Source organism: Drosophila tropicalis, unplaced genomic scaffold (assembly GCF_018151085.1).
Source record: "Drosophila tropicalis isolate 14030-0801.00 unplaced genomic scaffold, ASM1815108v1 contig_905, whole genome shotgun sequence".
In the NCBI taxonomy this organism is placed as follows: domain Eukaryota; kingdom Metazoa; phylum Arthropoda; class Insecta; order Diptera; family Drosophilidae; genus Drosophila; species Drosophila tropicalis.
The window spans coordinates 330,891-345,144 of record NW_027173405.1 but is presented as its reverse complement, the minus strand read 5'-3'; the positions used below and the strand labels follow the sequence as shown (position 1 = coordinate 345,144).

At 39.7% G+C, this 14,254-nt stretch overlaps 1 protein-coding gene across 2 annotated transcripts in view; it reads right to left on the bottom strand.

Annotated features, from left to right (window-relative positions):
• Positions 1-14,254, bottom strand: part of LOC137586134 (LIM domain transcription factor LMO4.2) — a 225,040-nt gene that overhangs the window by 153,143 nt on the left and 57,643 nt on the right. For both annotated transcript variants that reach the window (XM_068302141.1, XM_068302142.1), the window contains exon 2: positions 5,920-6,216. In XM_068302141.1, the coding sequence (XP_068158242.1) occupies positions 5,920-6,148 (229 nt within the window). In that variant the 5' untranslated portion in view covers positions 6,149-6,216. The remainder of the gene's footprint in view (positions 1-5,919; positions 6,217-14,254) is intronic.

Sequence of the window (14,254 nt, the reverse complement as noted above, 5' to 3'; positions counted from 1 at the left end):
GAATATCACAGCATCACTTGCACGCATAACCTAAACACCAGCGAGGGCAGATACAATAGAAGAGGCACAACACTTACGTCTGATAACGCAGCAAATATTATTCAGAACATGCGTCTTAAATTTTGACGCGTCTAGAACGGGTATACCAGCAAAAGCTTTCCTTTATCCAGCGCGGTCACTCTAGCTGGCAAGAATTTTGCAGGGAATTTACAAAAAAAGTCCGAAACTACGCGATACGGTGTCAGAGGAATCTCTAGTTCGACTATTAGTAAATAGGTGGCAGAAAATATATAGGATTATAGATTCAGTTGCTAATTTAAACTGATTTAAACTGATTTTATAAATGAAATCCAAAATTTTTATAGCAGACGAATCCAAATGCCTTGTAGTAGGGAAATGTTTCACTTCCGGAAAATATAATAATGTAAGTAAGGATTCGGAATTCTACATAGTGACTGAGACACTGACCAATTTCTCCAGCGGTCAAAATGATTATATTTGAAGAGGAGAGAAAAGCCCATTATGCCTTGATGCACGCGAGATATTGATGGAATTTTAAGCCAGCTACCTCCAGCGAGATTTATAACCTGTCTTTTCAAGACCCAAATGAAACATCTTCAAGAAACCGCATAACATTTAAGAAAAGCTAATCAACTTAAGTAATTATTGGAAAATTTTGGAATTCTCTATGAAAAAAAGGGTTTTCGGTGAGCACGATGCTATTTTGCAGGATCATTAAAAAAAAAAAGTAGTTGCTTCACAACCAATTATCGAAAATGCGTGAACAATGCATGCCAAACATTTTTTTAACATGCATGATTTCCCAAAAATGTCAATAAATAAATAACTTACTCATTCTAATGAAGTTTTCTAGTGCTCATCACATAAATGTATCAACGAATGAATAACAGTTCATCAAATATACTGTCGATGAGGATTTATGTATATGCAAAAAATATACTTACGACTTCCGTTAGATATATAAATTCTATGAATTCTGCACGAGCTCCAGGATTTTTGACAGCATATAATTAAGAGTTACATACTTGCCTAAGAAGTTGGATATGAAAAATAGCTATTTCTGGGAATACTTTTTTTTATTGCAAATGTTTTGGTATGAGTGATTGCAATTCTTTTATTGAATAGATATGATTATAAAATCACAAACCACCTCTTTACGAAAACACTTTCGAACAAAATCCATTTCGGAGTAAAAGGTGAGATCAGGTTCTCGGCAACGCCACTCTTTCCTGCGAAGGAATCATATAAAGCTGTACCTACTCCATTCAGTGCCACAAGCATTTAATGGCAATTCATGGTCTCATCTGAAGTTGACAGTGGGTGGTTTGATTTAATTTGATTATAATGAGAAATGACTTTCTCAACAATCATGGAGTGAGGTCACCACATGTCACTGGTATCAGTCGAAGCAGCTTATGCGACATTTTTGCACCTTCGACGGAAGTGTCAAGATCGCTGATTTCTTGGATTGCTGGCCAACAATCGCAAACATTTGAAACTTTTTCTTCGCCAAAAATGGTTTTGACCAAGAATCGACCCTCTTGAATCATTTCTGCTGTGGTTTTCGCCATTAGAAATGTAGAAAAAATTCTTTTGCATTAAACACATAAAATTGCTACACTAACACTATATGTAAATTAAGTGCTTTAATTTGCTCCAAACCAATTTTCCTCGTTCACGTGTAAAAATGTAGTAAAATCTCCTTTTAAGAAGACTCGGAAGACTTTTTGTTTTCGTCCTTCAGTAGGTTCCGAGTCGTCTTAACAGATAATGTTTTCAGACCCGCGCATATACAACCCCCAGGAGGAAAAATTTTTTTTTCTGGCCACCAAGTGAAAAATCCTTAAAAAATGTCTTGCCATGCACCCATACAGGTACATATCCGCATTTGTGTCGAAGCGTTAAAATTATTCCGATTGCCAAACCAAACGAGCCTGGCCACGAAGTCAAGAGTTTTCGCACGATATCGTTATTTTCCTGCATTGTAAAGACAGTTGAAAAAATAATTACCACTCGTCTAATGTGGTTTATCGACCGTCACAATTAAATCTTACAGAACCAAACAGCTTTTAAGCGTCAGCAGAGCACTTTTGAAGCTTTGTTCCGGATTCAATTTCGATGTTCCGGATTCAATTTTTCGTGTCGAACGCTCTTTCCTTCAAAAATCACGTCTCTATTTTAGCGACAGATTTTAAAGTCAACACACATCGCACATCGCCTACAAACCGACGGCTGAAAGACAAAGAATATCACGTTATTTTAAGTCGTGGACAGCAACAATTCCATTATCAATTGTGAAATACTTCCCAGCATTAGCCCCGTATTAACAACAAATGCGTTTGCAGTTCCAAATCTTTTCATTACGCCAAGAACAATCGCGGTGAATTCGTCATATGCACCGACCACAATGACCCCATAATTCAGCAAATACCGCTAATATGCCCATGTCATGATAAAAAATCAATTTTGTGGGTGCCTAGCCATAGAGGGATAAGCGGTTATGAGATTGCAGATTGAGCCGCACGTGCAACGGGAGCTTATCCATCGTATCTTTTTACACCGATCAGCAGAACAGATATAGTCAAACAACGTTTCATCGACGACAGGCAATCAATTGGGACTCAGTTCAGCCACCATTAATCGACACTTCACCCATCAAGAAACAGAATTCACATCCCAGAAACCTTTGCAGCATTTGCATTTACCCGCCTCCGTATCGGACACACCCAGACTACTCACCAGCACCTCCTCACCGGTGATTCTAAATTACGTTTCGCAGCCAAGAAAGTGTTATGGATTGACTTTTGAATTCTTGCCAACCTTTGGATAAACCTAGGGCTTCTATATCTTTAAATTTCCTAATATTAAATACAATCCCCCATATACTGATAACCCCCTCACCAGAAACCTTAATCGCTGTGTAGAAATTTATAAAAGAAAACAAATATACAAATTTGTATAATTTTTGAGCCAAACTCCTTGTAGCTAGTTTTCAGATTTTTTCCTTTTTTGTTTACGCTTTGTATGTAACACAAACGTTTGCTTACTAAGCTACGCTCAATCGGCGATTACATACATACACATACAGACAATAACTTGTGTTTTATGTATTCGATGTTGTTCTAACGTTGCATGTACGTACGTACGTTTTCATATGAACATGTTTTTGCTATAAAAAAAAAAAACATAATTTCCTTATTCATATCGGCACATCATCACGAGCAATCGTCGCCCTCTCTTTCTCTTACTATGCAGCTATTTCTTTTATTCCACGTCAATTTTTTGCGGATCTCTTTTTGCCTAGCCTTGCACCCTTAGACTTAGTCATTACCCTATGAAGCTTCCTACCTTTCTTCTTTAACGTTATATCGTAAGAATTTATATGTCTTTCACTTTTTAAGCGACGGAAGCGCTGCATCGAATTCCAATTCACAAGTTTTGAGACCTTGGGAAGTTTTCTCTTCAAAAATGCCTTACAAACATATGGCTTTTGTTTGTTTACTTTAAGTTCACAGCAACCCTTGTGCAAGGCTACTCAAATTATAGAATGCTTTAGTATTACCTCTGATGAACTTTAAAGTATAAGGGTGCACAAAGTATAAAAATAAAAATGCCAATTGTTTTGCGCTTTGTAAGATGTGAAATAATAAAAAGGAAGCCTCCAACAAAGTAATGGTTGTAAAGAAACAGCATACATGTAATGGATTTATTTGTATATGTACAAATATGTATAAAGTTTTAAAGATAGATCAGTATACAAAACAAACAGTACCAAAAGGCGAGTTCACAAAATTACTTAATTAATTACAACGTTTAATTTTCAAATCATAACGCCTTGACTTTTCAACTTAATTATACCGACGACTTTCAACTTCTTTCGCTGGCAACTTGTCGCCGACGACACGACTTCTTCACTTTCTCAACTAGCAAGGGCTACCAAAAACGACCAGCAACCCAGACCTTACATGCGGCCATCCTGATATTAGTCATCCGACCCCGATGACAACTCGTCCAAATCCTGGTTGTTCCGCCAATACTTCATGTTGTCTAAGCTAGTAGCTGTGAGGATTGGCCCCTCGATATCTGGTGCTGCTTACATCGTATGTTCAGTATTGCTTAGCTGCTATAACTTCGTACGGTCCAAGATATTCACTCGCAAACTTACGACCCGCAACAAACTGTGTACGCCGAATCGCTACCAGATCTCCAACTTTAAATACATTATCAATCTTGCGTTTCGAATCATATTGTTTTTTGTATGCTTCCTGGACGTTAGTAATTTCCCGTTTTGCAGAAGCTCTCATTAACAGACTTTCTTCATGAAATTTATCGCATATTTCCTCGTCTAACAACTTAGGAATCAAATTCTTTTACCATTTTTCTTTTTCGCCTTTTAATTTAAAATCTTCAAAGGGTTAATGGTGCTACAATTCAATCTGCGCACTTGACATTGTATCCTCCTGCTGCGCTTTTTTAAATCGTGCCGACATTTCTCATCGAATAATCATAATCCCTTGTGAATAGCGACTGAGACAATCCAAATATTTAAGTCTCTCACCAGCTCTATGCTCCACATCGAAGTTAAAATCCTGCAAACAAACATCCATCGCGCCACATATCAAGGTACATCCTTCTTGTTTATTGTCTGCTTAAATGCTGCGCAGTTAAGGTTGTAACACCTTAAACTGGATGCCCAAAACGTATTGCCTAAACTTTTGGCAGGCAAGGTATACTGTTTTCGCTTCCAAATTGTAGCTATGCTGTCGAGTCTCAATTTCAGAAGATTTTTTGCTCCATACCAACTGGCCATCTTTCCAGTGCAACAATGCTGCTCAAAGCCCCATTTTTGACGCGTCTGTGTTAATTTCTGTGTTGGTATTTCGATCATACAGTACTGATTCAAGGGTGAGAGCTCTTTTTAATTCTTCAAAAGCCTTGAGTGCAACCACACCCATCCTAAAAGCAAGGTCTTTACGCAAAGATCAGTCAGTGGTCGGGCAATAATTGAATACCCCTTAATAAACTTGCGAAAAAAATCCAGAAAGGCCAGAAATGCTTGAACTGTCTTTATATTTTCTAGTGGCTTAATTTGTCCATCGTAGATCGCGTGTCCCAAAAAATCAATAGAGTTCTTTAGAAAAAGACACTAATTCCATTGAATTTTAAGTCCAAACGCTGCTTCTGTGTCAAAAACTTTCTTCATCTTATTGTATCCATATACAGATAAAACACGTCAGCATTTAACAACGGTTGAAAAACATTTGTCACATATCGGATAAATACTGCAGGTTAATTACAGAATCTAAAATGAGCCATATTGAATTCGAATAATCCTTCCTTGGTCACGAATGCTGTGTATTTTTTACTTGTTTCTTCAATCGGCAAGGAAAAAATCCATTCTTTAAGTCCATGACTTTGCGGCCTGCAGCTTCTCTAAGACATCGTCAATTATTAAAACCAGAAACCCATCATATAACACCGTACTGTTTATCTTTCAAAATCCACTCAAATTCGATAGCTGCCATCTTTCTTTTTCACTACAACGACTCGACTGGCAAAATTGGATGACGATCGGCGAACGATTCTAGCATTGAGCTATTTTGTCTGCTTGTATGAGTCACCCTGTTTCACTACGTCAGCTTTGATTATCAGCGTCAGCCACTGTAGCAAAACATCGTGTTGTTCTCTTCTTCCATTTTACTCTCTTTAAGCTTTATTCGCTGACAACTTTTCGACGACGACACGACTTCTCGACTCAATCCAACTTACCGCCACTGTCTCAACTAGCCAGGGCTACCGAAAACGACTAGCAACCCAGCACACATCTTACATACATATATCAGAGATTTAAAAATGTTTATCTTTGAGAAAGAAAATTTCAATTTTTGGTAATCTTACCTCCACAACCTCCACACATTTTTGTTAACGTGTTAGGATGAATTAACTGATGATTCGTAAAATCGTTTGAAGTGTCATCCATGAACAACTGGGACGAAGTGGTCTCTGTTAAATCTTTAGTATAGGTGGAACTTCTATAACCAATGAGTACAGGAAAGTTCTCAGGACTGGAGGAATCTTGATGATGTGCCGCAAGTATATCTGTATATGATTGAAACGATGCATTCATTGCAATCAATTTTAATAAACTATATTGTTAAAGACATATGGGTGGGTCAGTCCTAATGTTGCATTGACCTAAAATGAAGAGAATAAAAATTTTTGAATGAGTAATGTTTTCAACAGCTATAAAGCTGATGTTCACTCTGTTGATTTTTATTAACTGAAATCACTAAAAGTCTGTCTCGATTAGTAATTTAAAAAACTTAAGGTAAGCATAAGAAATAAAAAAGTTATTTTTGAGTTCTATATAATATTAACATTTAACAAAAAAAAAAAAAAAAATTGAAATCAGAAATTGGTTTTAGCCAGCTAGATTTCACTAAATCATACTAATTTATAGTATAGCCAATATCCAAAATACCTTTACTCATAGCGCCAATGGTTATGCACCTAAAAAAGGTAAAATCTACAGTTGCAAGCTGTTTTTTCTTCGCTCCATTTAGTTTGAATTTCTAACTTTTTTTAGCGTTGAAGATATGATATGGTCGTTACAACTCTGTATTTTTTAGCCAAATTTGCTAAATTCAATTAAAAATATATTAAATTATTAAGATTTATCCACCTCAAGCCGGCTAAAAAACAGATTTGATTAACTTCAAAAAAGTCGAAATCTATTCAAACAAGGAATTTAAAACAAGAATTAACATTGAGTTTTGCAACCATTATTATATTTTATTAACTTTAAAAAAGTCGAAATCTATTCAAACAAGAACATTGAGGGTTTTTGTAACCATTATTATATCTATTATTTTTTCAAATTATATTTCTCAAATGGTGCATACATGTACATACATTTTTTAAATAATCTTTAAACTCTCACTATGTCCATTTCCAATTCTCTAATTGTCACAATATGATCCAAAATATTTCATGCCATTGCCCTTTCCCTTTGCGAAACTCTTACGTATTTACATAAACGTTTATCAATGTTCAGCACGTAACTTTATATAGCGTTTTGTCTACAAGCGTATGTGTAATGTTAGCTCGCTTTGATATGATCGTTTCGGGTAAAACTACTGCCAAACTTATTCAAAGTCCTAAGAGGCACGGCTTTCGAGGATACACGAAGGACCCGATTCCGCTGGTAAGGACGGGAAGAAGGCATGATTTGAAGGCTAAAGCCGAAACTAAGGCGGCCCTGAAAATCCAGGCTCGCCTAACCGGACGAGGCGCTTCACTCAGTAATCAGGGGAAGAGCTCGCCCGACTGGGCCCATCAACGGATCAAGAGGATCCGAAAGCACGTTTCTAGGAGGCCGCTTATGCAGGCGTCGGGCAGAGGGTTCGTTAAGAAAATGGAGAAGAGGCTGGGCATCAACCGCCAGCGATCCGTTGAGCGTGGAAATGTCGGCGAGGAGATTTCCGCGTCACCACCAAAGAGTGGGCGAAGTAGCCAAACGACACTTGTTTGTGGCAGTAGTCGATCGTAACAATCCAAACGGAAGGATGACGGCAGTGGAAGCTAGTAGAGATGAAGCTGCTGAACGCCATCATTACGCCAGGAACACCACAGCCCATATTTTATGGGGCGGGGTGGTCTAATATTCTTGTGCAAGGATGGCTGACTTAAGGGTGCGTCTCAGAAACAGTGTTGCGCTTGAAGGGAAGAGGGCTAAGCTTGAGGAAGGCAAGGCAAAGGCAAGAGTCCTTTCAGGCGTTAAAACTGCTCCAGTACCAAAACTTGAAAATGCCTAGAGATGCAAGGAAAGGCTGTTGAGTTGCGCATTGGGACTCTCGCCCAAACTGACGCACTCGAGCTTTATCGTAGTCATGCCACCTAGTCTGTTTTACGGGGTGCTAGTCTGGTGGTCAACCACCAAAGAGGCTCCATAACAAAAAAAAAAAAATAGAAGGAGTACAACGGAGGTCAAAAAAAACGTTCACTCGTTTCAGAGGACGGACGAGTTTTTTTGCGCTTATCAAATTTAATTTTTTTTCTCGCGATTTAAAACTCTCCTATAACTTTTAAACTCATTATCGGTTTAATTAAAATTTCAGCATCCGAATTTTATTTTTATTTCGCGAATTCAGTATCAGGCGCTTTTGTGCTTTTGTTTAAATATACATAAATTAAAACTTACAACAATACTTGCATTAGCGGTGTTGTTGCTTTGCATATCTCTTTTGCTTTTGCGTCTTTGCATGAGTTTAATTTAACGCGCTCACCCGCTCTTTCTTATTCTTGTTTGATTCTGTGATACGCGTTTTTGTGTATTCTTGCTCTTTTAATTCTTTAGTTGTAAAGGCTTACTTCGCACTTTAACCCTTCTGTCAGAACTGGCCAGTAACACAGAATTTTGTTACCTTTAAATTTTTTATTTTCTTTTTATTATTTCCTTGTATACCCTTGCAGAGGGTATTATAAAATTGGTCAGATGTTTTTAAAGCACAGAAGGAGATGTTGCCGACCCCACAAAGTATATATATTCTTGATCAGCATGAGAAGCTGAGTCGATTTTGGGTTGCATCTTAAGAGCTATCGGGCTGAAATTTGTTGTGTGCTTTTAATTGTCTGGAGAAGATCAGGTATGAAAATTGTCAGGATCGGACCACTATATCATATAGCTCTAGAAGAAACATTTTCAAACAAATTTCATAAAATCTGGAGTATTCCCATGAAATTGGCTAATGTGATAGTATTGGATGTAAAACATGAGATCCCAAAATTCAATCCGATCGGATTAATTGAACACAAGTTACAGTCAATACTGCTTGCTGCCTACTACGTCATCATTAAATCAACAGAGCACATGCATACACACACAGACGCAACGCTACATAAACTTTGTATATTGATAAATTAAGTTGCAGAAAACAAATTTTGAACATATAAAATTATTATTGTCAAGGACCTCAAGGGTATATAACTTCGGCATAGCCGCTGTAAGCTTCATTGATATTGATGATACATAAATTAACTTTGCTGGTTCGTTTAATAATAATAAATAACTTTTATTTCACTCCATGTGATGGTTTCGGTTGGCCAATAAGCAATTAACTAACTCAACATACATTTTCTCGTTTTCACCACACGCTACCTATTGCATCAGCCAAAACGGTGTGACCATGCAACTTAAAGTTAAAAATAATAAAATACAAAGATCGTTTACATTCAAATAAATTTAAGTTTAAGAATTCAGCAACCGTTCCTCAACATACCGCCGGGCCCTGAAACAATGTTTCTGAAACTGGCAGGGGAGCCACCTTGGTTATGGGACGGGTCATCTCTCCTGTAGCTGTCTTTAACTTAAGGGCTCGTACTAGACCGTCTGGGCCAGGAATTGTCTCGATAATACGGGCCAGGATCCATGAAGCCGGAGGAGTATGAGAATCCTTTACTAGTACGAGATCATCAGGCTTCGGGTTTGCCGATTTCATTAACCATAAGGTACTCATGGCCTGAGATTGCTGCCAGTAATCCAATCGGTTTGCCGGCACTTGGTCCAAATCCCCATCTGGCACTGTGGTATAAGGACGACCGATCAGCATGTGAGCGGGCGAAAGATATCCAACGTCTGTATCGGAAGTGGCACAAAGAGGCCTTGAGTTGATCACCGCTTCCACCTGTGTTAAAAACGTATGCATTTGTTCGAATGTAAGAACGGCGTGTAACTCTATTCGTTTGCCGACATACCCAATATGACGCCGTATCTTTAACTGCCTTATGTTGATAATGTCTTCGCGATACTTACGCCATCGGTCTGCCAGCTTAATTGGAAGCGGTGAATCCCAATCTAGATTAAGAAGCCAGAGCTCTTGGAAAAGGATCTTGAATTGAACAATGACCGGCGCCAGTAGACCAAGCGGGTCAAATATGCGTGATACGTCTGATAATACTTGTCTTTTTGAACTTCCTGTGCATTCGCTCAACCTTATACCATATGTGAAGATGCCAGACTTTGGTTCCCAATGTATTCCTAATACCTTGACGGAGGAGGCATCTCCAGTTACACTTGTCGCTGCTGCTTCTTCTAAAGAGCCGATTCCGTGGGTATTGGATACCCATTTCCCAAGCTCCAGCTGTGCGCGACCTAATAGTTGAATAAGTTCATCCTTGTTACGTATAAATTGATCTTCCGTGTTTGCTCCGGTCAGGACATCGTCCACATAGAAATCTTCCAATAGAATCTTGGCAGCTGTTGGATATCTATGCTTTAGATCAGTGGCAAGTTGTTCTAACACACGTACAGCTAAAAACGGTGCACAGGCTGTCCCATAGGTTACAGTACAAAGCTGGTAATGTTGCAGCTCTTCAGTTGGGTTTTCTCTCCATACAATTCGTTGATAATTTCGGTGATTTTTAGAAATCCATATTTGCCTAAACATTTTAATGATGTCTGCGCAAAAAACAAACTTATAAAGTCGAAAGCGTAAACACACATCTGTTAGGTTACGCTGAATACTTGGGCCCACTAGTAACTCATCGTTTAGTGATCTGCCACTCTTATCCTTATAAGATCCATCAAATACAATTCTCAATTTCGTACCAATAACCGGATGGTGAGGCATATAGAACATGTGTTCTTTAGGTGCACTCGTCTTCTCTGACTCATCAAGGATGCGCATGTGTCCCAAAGCAATGTATTCGCGCATGAACTTGGTGTACTCTTCCTTTAACCTTTTATCTTTCTGAAGTCGACGTTCTACTGAATAAAATCGTGATGTTGCTCCCTGAAGAGTATCTGCAAACTTAACATCCGAGTTCTTAAATGGAAGCTCAACACTATACCTCCCATTTGAGTCACGAAAGTGTGTAGAGCGAAAATGATTCTCGACCTTTAAATCATCAGCAGTCGGCGGCAAACTGCCACTTAATTCTTCCAATTCCCAAAACCTTTGGAGCGATGTATTTATTTCGATGGTTGATAATAGAGATGCTGTATTTGATCCTTGTTTAGCTGCCGAATATTGTGGATATTGCAATTATATTTCCATGCTTATCTAATACCTTCTCTCCTGTGAATGCGGACCACACGTAGTCGCTACCCAACAAAATGTCCACATGCTTAGCGCTGGTTTCCGGTAGATCAGCCAGTTCTAACCCATCGAAAACTTTCAAAACGGCCGGGTCGACTTCATCCTTTGGCAATAGAGTGGTTATCTTACCTAAAACATGAGCTGTAATATCTAGTGTATGCTTCGAGAACCTTGATTTCAAATGTACTGCGCTGACCCCTCTTGTAGTATCGGCCTTGATTGACGAAATTCCTGAGACAAGTATTCGAGATGGTGAGCGTAAGAGGCCCAGTGAACGCATGCAATGCTCCGATATGTATGATAGTTCTGATCCACTATCAAAGAGAACACGACAAGTGGTGTATGATCCCTTTGAATTTAATGCCAAAACTAGAGCTGTGGGCAATACACTCCTTGGTTTTCCTCGCGGCTGTAGATTTACCGCAGAACGTGCTAAATAACTCTGTGATTCTATAGATTGAGCTTCCTTTCCTTGCTTAGTTTCGGCAATCATGGCTACTGTGGGATTAATGCTCTTTTCTTCGACTTGGCGATGTAACAGCGTGTGGTGTTTGTCCTGACAATGTTTGCATCTATACTTGGATTCACATCTTGAAATACCATGGTCAGGCCTTAGACAACTGAAACACAAACGTTTCTCCTTAGCAAATGAGTAGCGCCTTTCCACGGACACATTTAAGACACCCTCTTGAGTCTGTGGAAATCAGTATCCGAGTATATTTCTTAACGTTTGATTGTGCGACTTGTTCGCAGCGGCTTAATTCGAACTCATCGCAACGTTCTCCGAGAAATCTAAGAAAATCCTTAATGGTTGGAGATGTCCCCTCACGGCTGTAGGACACCCATTTGCATTGAGACTCTGCATTAATTTTATCCAGTAGAAAATAGATCACCCAGCAGTCGCGATTAGTTTGGCCAAGTGCATCTAGGCCACGTACAACTTCACTCGCCCCATCGGCAATCTTTCGTAGAACGGATACATCTGTCACCCTTGTTGATGGTAGACGTCTAAAATTATCCAAAAGCGAGTTAACGACATGACGAGGTCGATCATAACGTTCCATTAGGCCTGCCCAAGCCGTCTCGTACGCCGCTCCTGTTAACGGCAAATGATTTATTAAACTTGCAGCCTCATCACAGAGAAAAGACTTGAGATATTGAAACTTCTGAGCTTTATCCAGATTCACCCTGTTGTGAATGGTACTCTCGTATAAATCCATAAAGGCTGGCCACTCCAGGTAGTCGCCACCAAAAGGCTTGATGTGTAATTTGGGCAGCTGGACCTGTCCCCCTAACGCCGAACAGGCAGCTCCACTTACTGTCATGCTTTCATAAAACTCCCGTTGAAGTTCCATCTGCTTGTGTAGTATCTGCGACACTACTTCGTTGACTCCCTCACTGGAGTCCACGACCTTAGTTGCTTTTACTGGGTTAACCAATTTTCCCAGTTCCTTTAAGTGCAGTTGTGCAGTTAAGTACTTCATCTCATAGTCTCCGTAGTCACCCATGGGGTCGACGTAACCTTGCGATTCTTGAAATTCAAACATATCATCAGTGGACCGATCAAACTCCTTCCACACGTTGTCGAGTCTGGTCATCATAGTATCCACCACATCCGCTGTGCAGTTCTCAGGCGGATTCTCCGAAAGTGTCATCAGCCGCGTGAGGCTGGACTTTAACTTGGTGCGTGTTGCCTTTAGTTTTTCCATCTTAACTTGAGTAGAATTGCTTATCCCAACAGAATCCAAATCCGGCTCGAAGGACCAAATTTATGATGATACATAAATTAACTTTGCTGGTTCGTTTAATAATAATAAATAACTTTTATTTCACTCCATGTGATGGTTTCGGTTGGCCAATAAGCAATTAACTAACTCAACATACATTTTCTCGTTTTCACCACACGCTACCTATTGCATCAGCCAAAACGGTGTGACCATGCAACTTAAAGTTAAAAATAATAAAATACAAAGATCGTTTACATTCAAATAAATTTAAGTTTAAGAATTCAGCAACCGTTCCTCAACATACCGCCGGGCCCTGAAACAATGTTTCTGAAACTGGCAGGGGAGCCACCTTGGTTATGGGACGGGTCATCTCTCCTGTAGCTGTCTTTAACTTAAGGGCTCGTACTAGACCGTCTGGGCCAGGAATTGTCTCGATAATACGGGCCAGGATCCATGAAGCCGGAGGAGTATGAGAATCCTTTACTAGTACGAGATCATCAGGCTTCGGGTTTGCCGATTTCATTAACCATAAGGTACTCATGGCCTGAGATTGCTGCCAGTAATCCAATCGGTTTGCCGGCACTTGGTCCAAATCCCCATCTGGCACTGTGGTATAAGGACGACCGATCAGCATGTGAGCGGGCGAAAGATATCCAACGTCTGTATCGGAAGTGGCACAAAGAGGCCTTGAGTTGATCACCGCTTCCACCTGTGTTAACAACGTATGCATTTGTTCGAATGTAAGAACGGCGTGTAACTCTATTCGTTTGCCGACATACCCAATATGACGCCGTATCTTTAACTGCCTTATGTTGATAATGTCTTCGCGATACTTACGCCATCGGTCTGCCAGCTTAATTGGAAGCGGTGAATCCCAATCTAGATTAAGAAGCCAGAGCTCTTGGAAAAGGATCTTGAATTGAACAATGACCGGCGCCAGTAGACCAAGCGGGTCAAATATGCGTGATACGTCTGATAATACTTGTCTTTTTGAACTTCCTGTGCATTCGCTCAACCTTATACCATATGTGAAGATGTCAGACTTTGGTTCCCAATGTATTCCTAATACCTTGACGGAGGAGGCATCTCCAGTTACACTTGTCGCTGCTGCTTCTTCTAAAGAGCCGATTCCGTGGGTATTGGATACCCATTTCCCAAGCTCCAGCTGTGCGCGACCTAATAGTTGAATAAGTTCATCCTTGTTACGTATAAATTGATCTTCCGTGTTTGCTCCGGTCAGGACATCGTCCACATAGAAATCTTCCAATAGAATCTTGGCAGCTGTTGGATATCTATGCTTTAGATCAGTGGCAAGTTGTTCTAACACACGTACAGCTAAAAACGGTGCACAGGCTGTCCCATAGGTTACAGTACAAAGCTGGTAATGTTGCAGCTCTTCAGTTGGGTTTT